The following is an 11,112-nucleotide window of genomic DNA, read 5'->3' as shown; positions in this document are numbered from 1 at the left end:
ATTTAAATTAATTGTTATTAAAAACTCTTTTGCTTGGTACTGTCCTAAAAGCTGGTAGTGGGTACATGATCAGATTTTTATTTTAGGAAGATCACTTTCTGAACCATAAGAGGCTGGAGGAGAAAAAAATGATTCCAGTTGGACAGAAGAGAGATGATGGTGAGGGCCTGGAATAATGCAATGGCAGTCAAATGGAGAGAGGCCATTAACTAATTCATTCATTATCAAATATGTATTCACTGAATTGTACTAGACTCTGGGGATGCAGTGATGACCAAACCAGATAAATTCCTACCCTCTAGAAGTTTAGAGACAAGTTTAAGAGATGTGCATTAATCAAATCACCTATGTACTAGTATATAAAAAGCCAGCAACCAGAACACCACAAAGACCGGAATAACTGGTTGCTATGACCCACTGTGGCCAGTGAACCAGCTCGATTGGGAGTTGCAGGGGGCTGGGGAAGGGGGAAGGCCAGCTAGCCAACTGCCTGCCGCCCCTCCCCCCAGCTGTCCCCACTCCCGATCAGCCCCTTCCCCCAGCCAGTTCTGCTCCCGATTCCCCCCACACACACACACACACCAATCGGGGTGGGGCTGGCTGACCAACCTCCCCCGGTTCCTCCCCCGGCCACTGACCCCAGATCGGCCCCCCAAATCATTCGGGGGTGGGGCCTACCAGCCCACCACCCACAGCCCCTCCTCATGGCCAGCCCCACTCCTGATCAGCCCCCACAACCCCTATTGACCTGTGACCCCTCCCCCCAGCCAGCTCTGCCCCCAATCAGCCCCCCCACACCAATTGGGGGTGGGGCTAGCCAGCCAACCTTCCACGGCTCCTCCCCTGGCTGCTGACCCCTGATTGGTCCCCCCCACCTCATTTGGGGACAGGGTCAGCTGTCCCACTGCCCACAGTCCCTCCCCACAGCCAGCTCCACCCCCAATCAGCCCCCCAGCCAATTGCCTTCCATCCCTACCCCCAGCCAGTCTGCCCTGATCGGGCTCCAATAAGGGGGAAGCTGGCCAACCTCCCACTGTCTCCTCCTCCTGACAGGCCCAGCCCCAATCATCCCTGATTGGGGCTGGGCTGGCAGGACCCAACCCATACACGAATTCGTGCACTGGGCCTCTAGTTATACTAATAAAGGTGAAACTGCAGATGTGATAAATGTGGTGTGGTTAAGGAAAAATCAAACTGAGAAACCATCTCAGAAAGAAAATTGACAGGACTCATTTGGTTATCGGGGTGTCAGAATAAATAGAAAGCATGTTTCCTGCTCTTTTTCTGAAAGAATATTCAAACTGATTTGTGTGACAAATATTATACATGAAATGACATCAAAGAAGATGTATTCAGTTACAAATTGTGTGGAACAGATTTAAATGACTTTTTAATCAAAAGATTAGATCAATAAGCTATGAATTGTAAATTCTGATTTTGCAGTTAATTCCACTTAATTTTCACCGTCACTATTCAGTGGGAATGATGATCCTTTGCTGATGAGATGTAGTTACTCTAGATCTTTTCACTTGATTTTTTTTTTTTAACTCAGATGTTGCCAGAGCCATTGAATTACTGGAAAAACTACAGGAATCTGGAGAAGTCCCAGTGCACAAGCTACAATCCCTTAAGAAAGTGCTTCAGAGTGAGTTCTGTACTGCTATTCGAGAGGTATGACACTAAGATTCTAATAACTATGTTCAGGCATATGTGTTCTGAATGGAAAACATATCTTTTCCACACAAACAATTGAAATAATTAAGATCAGAACTATACCTTTGCCTCCCATTTTTAGCTCCTTGGACAGATGGTAAAATATAATTTAGTCTGCTAAATTCTTTATTTAGATTCAGTCAGGATTTATATGGTCATATAAAACCCAAAGTTTATCTTATGGTACCAATAAAGTGACTACCTTCGCAGGCTATTACATGTAAACTATTTAGTGGTCACATGAAGTCATCTGGAAATTCAGTTAGAAATAGTCATAATTAATGAGGGCTGAGATTTTCTTTAAAGAACATTCAACTAAGTCCTTTACAGGCAAATCTGAAAGAGTAATTGCCTACTGACTAAAGTGATAGTTATCCAAATATTGCTAGGGTAGGGACTGTCAACCTTTTACATCTCATGGCATATACTAGTATAAGCTAATTACTAAAATTCTGTGGCACTCCAAAATATATATGTTTTGCCAATCTAACAAAAATACGTATAATTTTGATGTATTTATTAAAAAAATAATAGTAATTATCTACTCTTTTTGTTCTAAAGTTACTTTTATTTTATTTATTTATTTTTAAAATATATTTTTATTGAATTCAGAGAGGGAAGGAGAGGGAGAGAGAGAGGCATGTGCCCTTGACCAGAATCAAACCTGGGACCCTTTAGTCCGCAGGCCAACACTCTACCCACTGAGCCAAAACGGCTAGGGCCCAAAGTTACTTTTTTAAAAAAATCAGGTGCCTATACTTGTATATAAGAATTTCTGATCCCAAGAATTAACCAGTCAGACACAACTTTATTATGAGAGGAGACCATAAGATGCAACTTTATTATATGACCTATAATTTACCATGCAAGTCAGGGCATTCATACCAGATGGCTATTATTGTGTTGGCTATTGTCATTTTTGTATTTGACAATTAAGAGAAAAGAGGCAGTGCTCCTGACTAAATAGTCAGGTATTGCATTTTAAACATTGTTGTGACACATGAGTTGAAAATTGCTGATCTAGTGCAATAATGGAAAATCTCTGAATAGGCTGACATGCCCTTCTAACAAATCTTTGTAATGCTCTCCTGGCTAATGGTTTTAGGATTCCTAAACTGAAAAAAAAAAGTGTTATAATGATCATTTGAATAGTGTATTGACTTGTGGTAGAATTGACTTGTCAATTAATGAATTTAATTGTTTACAAGAAAGTTCACTTGAGAGATATATGCTATATTGCTTTTTAAATGAAATAATATTCAGTAAACCTATCACCCCTTCCCCATCATGTACTAAGTGATAATTTCTTAATTAGAACCTAAAGTCCATAAATCCAGTATATATGCCTTGGTAGAAGTCCCTAATAATGAATTACCTTACATCATCTTCTCCAAGGAGTTGAACCCAATGATTACCTGGAGAGTTTGCTGTAGCAGAGGTCATACACCTCCCTTTTTGCAACTCTGCTTTGGCTAATGCACATTTAAAAAGATTTTTTAAAAATAATTAATTAATTATTTTTTAATCCTAACTCAATGTTTTCAGTGATTTTAAGAGAGGAAAGAAGAGAGAGGGAGAGAGAGAGAGAAGAAAGAGAGAGAGAGAGAGAAAGAGAGAGAGAGAGAGAGAGAGAGAGAGAGAGAAAGAGAGAGAGAGAGATTGGCTGCCTCCTCTATGTGCTCTGATAGGTGATCATACCCTCAACTTAGGTATGTGCCCTGACCAGGAATTAACCCTGCAACCTTCTGGTATACAGGACGATGCTTCAGCCAACAAGCCACTTGGTCAGGTCAATGTACATTATTTTACTGCAACAATGCTAACTATGTGTAGTCACTAGGTGTGAACAATCCAGGTGACTAAGGTAGAGACATACAATACCTCTCTCACTAAGATTTAAACTGCAGCCTACCCAATGTGGTTACATCAATGATGAGAGAAAATTATTGATTGGCTGCCTCTTGCACACCCCAACTGGGGATTGAGCCCTCAACCCAGGCATGTGCTCTGACTGGGAATCGAACCATGGCCTCATGATCTCCTGGTTCCTAAATCAACACTCAACCATCAAGCCACGTCGGCTGGGCATCAGAGACCTTTTAAAATCTAATCAAGTCTGGTCAAAACTCTTGGAAGGTTTCCTATCATTTATTTTAAAACTGTATTTTGAAACCTATATAACTTTATTAAACAATGTTACCCCAATAAATTCAATGAAAATTTAAAAATAAAAAAAGAAAAGTGCAAGTAGGAAGTATGATGAATCATCTGAAAATTACAATGGAGAATATCTGAAAATTAAATTTTATTGATCCAAGAATCCTTTCATTCTTTGTCTCTTGAGTATTGACTGCTATGCTGGCATGAAAAGTTTTGGTTTCTTATTCAAATAATGCTTAAAATTTTTGTGGTTACATTAATTGAGTTTTGAGAAATATTTGCTAGTTAATGCTTTCCAGTGTGAAAGTTATGATTTTTTTCATGACTGGTAGAGAAGAGAACAAAAATTACAGTGGCATTATTCTTCGTTGAATTTGCAGAGCAAAAACAGTACAGGTCATGCCATTGCCAACATGACTATAAAATCCACATTACACTAAAAAAGAAAGTAGGGCAAAAAATGCCAAATTTTTAATTGCCTTACACAAGCATAACAGTAGATATTGTTACACTCTGAAGCAATCCCATATTTTGTTTTACATTTTGATTAAATCACTTAATCAGCTCTTGGCATATGTGTAGCTCTTATATGGGAAAAATAGTTCAATGAAATTTTGCTTTTTACTGAAAATGTATGATTAAAATGTTTTCTAAAATGTTTTTATTTATTTTTAGAGAGAGGAAGGGAAAAGGAGAGTTAGAAACATCAATGAGAGAGAAACCAATCAGCTGAAGAATAGTTAAATGAAATTTTATTTTGTTTTTTACTGAAAGTGGATTATTAAAATGGTTTTCCGATGGTATTAGGCGACCCCTGTGAAAGGGTCGTTCGACTCCCAAAGGGGTCGCGAGGCACAGGTTGAGAACCGCTGGGATAGAGTCTGCACTCCAGGCATGTGCCCTGACCGGGAATCAAACCGGTGACCTCTTGGGGTTTGGGTTGAGGTTCAAACACTGAGCAACACTGGCTGGGCTTGAAAATGGATGATTAAAAGCGATTAGATGTTTTCTCTCCTTAGAAAGGGTCGTTCGACTCCCAAAGGGGTCGCGAGGCACAGGTTGAGAACCGCTGGGATAGAGTCTGCACTCCAGGCATGTGCCCTGACCGGGAATCAAACCGGTGACCTCTTGGGGTTTGGGTTGAGGTTCAAACACTGAGCAACACTGGCTGGGCTTGAAAATGGATGATTAAAAGCGATTAGATGTTTTCTCTCCTTAACTATTTTTCCGTAATCTGTATGTTTTGTGTAGATCAGTACTGAAATACGGCCATCTGTGTATATAACGAAGAAAGGCATTGATCTATTAACAAATACGTTTCAGTCGAATGCCAATTCACATACAGCTTTATTCACAGAGTGCTGATAATAGTAGGCGATACTTATCTTGCTTGTGTTTTATTGCTGAAGGAGCTCGAAAGAAGCTAATTAGTAATTAAATCGCATCTATTCTGTGCAAGTAATATCAGAGAACAGGACAGATAAATGGGCTGACACACAATGCTGCTTTTCCATAATAAGAGGTGCTGACTGACAAGAGAAAGTTCACACACATTTTTGAATGAAAGCTAAAATAAAAATTTTTATGGTACTCCCCTGGCCAGTGTGCTCAGTTGGTTGGAGCATTCTCCCTTAACACCAAAAATGTTTCGGGCACAATTCCCAGTCAGAGCACATACCTGGGTTGCAGGTTTGATTCCTTATTAGGGCATGTATGGAAGGCAACCAATGTTTCTCTCTCACCTTAATGTTCCTTCCTCTCTCTCGCTTTCTCTCTCTCATAAATGAACATTTCCCTGAGTGAGAATAAAATAAAACTTATGGTACTGAAAGTCCCAGTGAAAACCATTTCTGTGATTTTAAGTGGCTTCCTTAAATTTTTGTTCATCGCTGTATTAATTAGCTTGAATGATCTAAACTTACACATTAAACATAAGGTAATTTAAGGGTTGAAATGTACATATTATAAAATATTGTTTTTGGATAAAATAATTTTTTAAGAGAATTGGATTGCTGTTCAAATAGCTCTATTGCCAAGAGATGGACTTTCCCCCAACACTTTATATTCTTTGGGCCTCAGAGGGGAAAAAAATCAATAGTATATGAGTGGTCATATTTTCAGAGGACATCCAATTCCTGCAACAGAATACAAAGGAGTTCTTTCTGAAACTAAAATAATCCAAACTGAACTAGCAATCTATTTACTACCATCATTTTCCAACTTTTCAAACATCCAGGCTTCCTGCTTTCCCGGTAATGTGCTCATTGATCTGGGGTATAAGGTGCTGCTGAGAGAGGTCTGTGGTGAGAACTTACTCTCACACTTATGACTGTCATATGCACGTTTGACCCAAAAATTCAGAACTAAGTAACAGTCATCAGAAACTGCCTTCCTTGGACAGTGACCAGATGTATGTTAGTGTTTTCTAATGTAGTAGGACTGAAGAATAAGAAAATAAACCGACTCCATATGGAATCTACCATTTTGTGATAGGAGGGTTGCTGAAAAATAGTCCAGTTCTGCCCTGACTGGTTTGGCTCAGTGGATAGAGCATCATCCTGCGGACTGAGGGGTCTCAGGTTCGAATCTGGTCAAGGGCACATGCCTAGGTTGTGGGCTTGGTCCCCAGGGGGGGCGTGCAGGAGATGGGCAATAAATGATTCTCTCGCATCATTGATGTCTATCTCTCTAGCCGATCCATGAGTCTCTCTCATCATTGATGTTTCTTTTTTTCATTGATGTTTTCTCTCTCTCCCTTACTCTCTGAAATCAATAAAGATATATTTAAAAAAATAGTCCAGTTCTCTCCTCCTTCAGCTAGGTGTGGCCATGACAACTGCTTTTGCTAGGGAAATGTGAGTGGAAGTGATCTGTGCTACTTCTCATAGAAGCTTTTGAATCAGTGCATGGTTTGCTATGTCTTTCCCTTTGCCATATGACTAGTGATGTTTTAGAAGATAAATATCAATTAGCCTGGGTTGCAGAGTGAGAAAATGAGAACTATAGGCTTTAGCCAACCTTTCACTAATGTGTCGCCTGAGTAAGTAGTAAACCTCTGTTAACCTAAGCCTCCAAGATATTGGGGTTATTGTACCATAGAATAACCCAAGTTATTCTGACTGATAATGCACAACCACTAAGTCAGATATACCTCAGATAAAGGATATATGCAGCATCATCCCTTTAGCTGTGGTGAAACAAAATTAATTTAAAACAACTATGTTGTATGTTTAGGAAGCTGTGATAAATCTTAAAACTGTATGAAATTGGTAACCGGTGTAAATACCTGTGCCTATTAGGTGGCTCATGATTTTTTAGAAATTTGAGACACTTGTATCATAGATTGTTTTTGCTTCTAGATTATGTCCCATTTGTTCCTACTCTCAGTTTTTGTTTTTTTCCAGGGAAGCTCCAAACTTTAATAATATGCTGACAATATGGAATGGTTTTATTTTAAGGCACTCCATATAGTAAGGAATCTGGAAACCTGTCATAAGACAAGAAATTAAGGACTTGGTAACATTTAGCCACAAAAAGAGAACAATTGTGTTTAACGTGATTCTTGTCATTTGCTATTTGGTAGGATAAAGGGAAAGGGAAGTAACTAGGTTAGACCACTGGATGATACAGGTAACTAAAAATAACTACCAGTACCAAGCAATGGTTTCACTCATAATGTAGGAAGTTTCTATAACTATAGTAGAGGTTAGATCTTTGTATTTCAGATCACTTTAGCAAGGGCTGTGTTTTTTGATACATCTTACTTTTTAATTAAACTTATTGGAGTGACAATGGTTAATAAGGTTATATAGGTTTCAAGTGTAAAATTCTATAATACATAAACTGTATATTGGACTGTGGACCCACCACCCAAAGTCAAATCATCTTCTATCACTATATATTTCACCACCTTTGCTCTTCCTTTACTACCCCACCTCCTTTCCCTCTGGTAACCACCATACTGTTGTCTGTGTCTATGTTTTTGTATGTTTTTCTTGTTTGTTATTTGTTGCTTTCAGTTTTATATCCCACATATGAGTGAAATCATATGGCTCTTAATTTTTTCAGTCTGACTTATTTCACTTTGCATGATATTCTCAAGTCTACCCATGTTGTACCAAATGCAGTATTTAAGCTTTTCTTATGGTTGAGTAGTATTCCTTTGCATATATGCACCACATCTTCTTTATCCAATCATCCAGCGAAGGACACTTCAGTTGTTTCCATTTCTTGGCCACTGTGAATAATGCTGCAATGACCACAGGGAGGCATATAGCTGTGCAAATAAATGTTTTCAAATTTGTGGGGGTAGATACCCACAAGAGAGGTTGCTGGTAATTCCATTCTTTTGAGGAACCCCCATACTGTTTTCCATAGTGGCATACTAGCTTACATTTCCACCAGCAGTGAATGAGGGTTCCTTTTTCTCCATAACCTCTCCAGTATTTGTTATTACTTATCTTGTTGATAATAGGCACTCAAACAGGTGTGAGGTGGTATCACATTTTGTTTTGATTTGCATTTCCCTTATAGCTAGTGAAGTTGAACATGTTTCTATGTGTCTGTTGACCATTTGTATTTCTTTCTGGGGTAAGTGTCTGTTCAGGTCCTCTGCCCATTTTTTAATTGGGTTGTTTGTTTGGTGTTGAGTTGTATGAGTTATTTATATAGTTTCGATATTAACCCCTTGTCGGAGATGTTGTTTGCAAATATCTTCTCCCATTTGGCTGGTTGCCTTTTTGTTTTGCTGTTGGTTCTTTTATTGTGCAGAAGCTTTTTAGTTTGATATAGTTCCACTCGTTTATTTTTACCTTTACAGGCTCAATTCTCAAACATCTCCCATCTCAAAAAAGTTGTTCATGGAATAAATGTCTCACATGTGGAACAGAACTTTGGTTCTGGATCCAACAACCCTTTCATGCTTATGCATTAGCATGGTAGAAAGTGTCTCTCAGGCCACAAACATAGGAGAGAATGCAAGTCAGTTTACTGATAATACCTCAGTAACTTGTGCTGTGAATATTTTCATGTAGGTTTTTTTGGTTTGTTTATTTTTTGTTGTTTTGCTAGCGAAGTAGATGATTAGCACAATTTTAGAACATAAAGAGGGCATCAAGAATGCCAATATTGCCCAGCTGGTGTAGCTCAGTGGTTGAGCTTAGACCTGTGAACCAGGAAGTCACAGGCACACCTTCTAGTTGAGGGCTCTATCCCCAGGATGGGGCAAGCAGGAGGCATCCAATCAATGATTCTCTCATTATTGATGTTTCTATTTCTCTCTCCCTCTCCCTTCCTCTCTCTGAAATCCAGTAAATATATATATATATATATTTTTAAAAAAGAATGCTAATGTTGCTAAGGGCGTGAAAGAAACAATGATCAGAGGCAGTTGAAGAGGTAGAAAACCTTGTTGATTTAGATAAAGCAAAAGGCAGTTAGCTGGTGACAGCATTTAGAAGGCAGCAACATGTGAAAAAGCAAAGATGCTGCATGCTGACTTCCTGAAAGACACCCCTGGAATGAGTGCTGAAAATGGTACATTTATAGCTAGTAGAGGGGGGTTGATAAATTTAAGAAAAGAAGTGTTTGTATATAGATTAAGTAGTACATTAAACGTACTGTATATAAGGAAGGTTAGAACTGGAATCATTTGGGGGTCTGGAATGAATTAATTCAATTTACATTATCTCTAATGGGGAAAAAATTATGTGGTTTTCAAACAAATCACTTCTTGAACAGTTTTCTGTAACAAATAAAGTTTGAGAACTAAGATTCCACCGTACTTCTCTTGCCTTTGAGGTCAAATTCATAAAATATTCTCTATGACCAAGCTCCATTAGCTTAGTACCTATGTTTTCTTCTTTGTAACTCACTGTTTCAAAGACCTTATATTTAGGTCTTTGATCCATTCTGAGTTAATATTTGTTTGTGGGGACAAACAGCTCTGCAATTTTCAACCTTTTTCATCTCAAGGCACACATAAACTAATTATTAAAATCCTTTGGCACACCAAAAATATAATTTCTGCTGATCTGACAAGAAAAAAAAGGCATAATTTTGATTCATTCACACTGGACGGCTATTGTTTTGTTATTTTATTTTATTTGATATATATCCTTTTATTATATCCTTCCTTTTGCTCATTCCAAACTTTTCTTCTTGCTCTCTTTCTAATTCTTTAAGCTGTAGAGTTAGATATTTTATAACCATTTTTTTTCTTAGTTTTTGAGGTAGGCCTGTAATGCTATGAACTTCCCTCTCTGGACTGCTTTCACTGTGTCCCATAGGTTTTAGATTGTTGTGTTTACATTTTCATTCATTTCCAGGATGTTTTTAAGTTCTTCTTTGATATCTTTGGTAACCCAATCATTGTTTAATAGCACACTATTCAGCCTCAAAGTGTTTGAATTTTTTTTATTATTTTTATTGTAGTTCATTTCTAATATTATGCCATTGTGGCCCGAGACGATACTTGATATGATTTTAATCTCCTTAAATTTGGAGAGACTTTGCCTGTGATACAACATGTGATCTATCTTTGAAAATGTCCCATGTACACTTGAGAAGAATCTATATTCTATATTCTGTAGCTTTGGGGTGAAATGTTCTGAAGATGTCAATTAAGTCCATCTGATCTAGTGAGTCATTTAGGATTGCTGCTTCTTTACTGATTTTTTGTCTGGAGGATTTATCCAGTGATGTCAGTGGGGTATTAAAGTCCCCTACTGTGATTATATTGCTGTCGACCTCTCCCTTGATATCCCCCAGAAGTTTTTTTATGTGTTTGGGTGCTCCTGCATTGGGTGCATATATGTTTACCAGAGTTATATCCTCTTGTTGTATCGATCCCTTTAGTACTATGAAGCTTCCTTCCTTATCTCTGGTTATGGCCTTCACTTTGAAGTCTATTCTGTCAGATATAATATTGCTATTCGGCTTTTTTTCCATTTTCATTTTCCTGAAAGATATTTTTCCATCCCTTCAACTTTCAGTCTGTGTGAGTCTCTTGTTATGAGGTTGGTCTCTTGTAGACAGTATAAATATGGGTCATGTTTTCTTATCCATTCAGCCACTCGATGCATTTTGATTGGAGCATTTAGTCCATTTACGTTTAGAATTATTATTATTATTAACTAGGGGCCCGGTGCACGAAATTCGTGCACTGTGTGTGTGTGTGGGGGGGTGTCCCTCAGCCCAGCCTGCCCCCTCTCACATACTGGGAGCCCTCAGGCATTGACC

The 11,112-nt window shown here is 38.5% G+C and overlaps 1 protein-coding gene across 2 annotated transcripts in view; it reads left to right on the top strand.

The window, feature by feature from the left end:
• Positions 1-11,112, top strand: part of LIN7A (lin-7 homolog A (C. elegans)) — a 130,621-nt gene that overhangs the window by 43,914 nt on the left and 75,595 nt on the right. For both annotated transcript variants that reach the window (XR_001515730.1, XM_006774713.2), the window contains exon 2: positions 1,553-1,671. Coding sequence is in view for 1 of the 2 variants with exons in the window: in XM_006774713.2 (XP_006774776.1) it covers positions 1,553-1,671 (119 nt within the window). In the remaining variant the exon portion in view is untranslated. The remainder of the gene's footprint in view (positions 1-1,552; positions 1,672-11,112) is intronic.

The sequence above is a fragment of the Myotis davidii genome, unplaced genomic scaffold (genome assembly GCF_000327345.1).
Source record: "Myotis davidii unplaced genomic scaffold, ASM32734v1 scaffold26, whole genome shotgun sequence".
Lineage (NCBI taxonomy): Eukaryota > Metazoa > Chordata > Mammalia > Chiroptera > Vespertilionidae > Myotis > Myotis davidii.
Note: the sequence above shows the minus strand (reverse complement) of the source record. Positions and strands in the feature narration are given on the sequence as shown.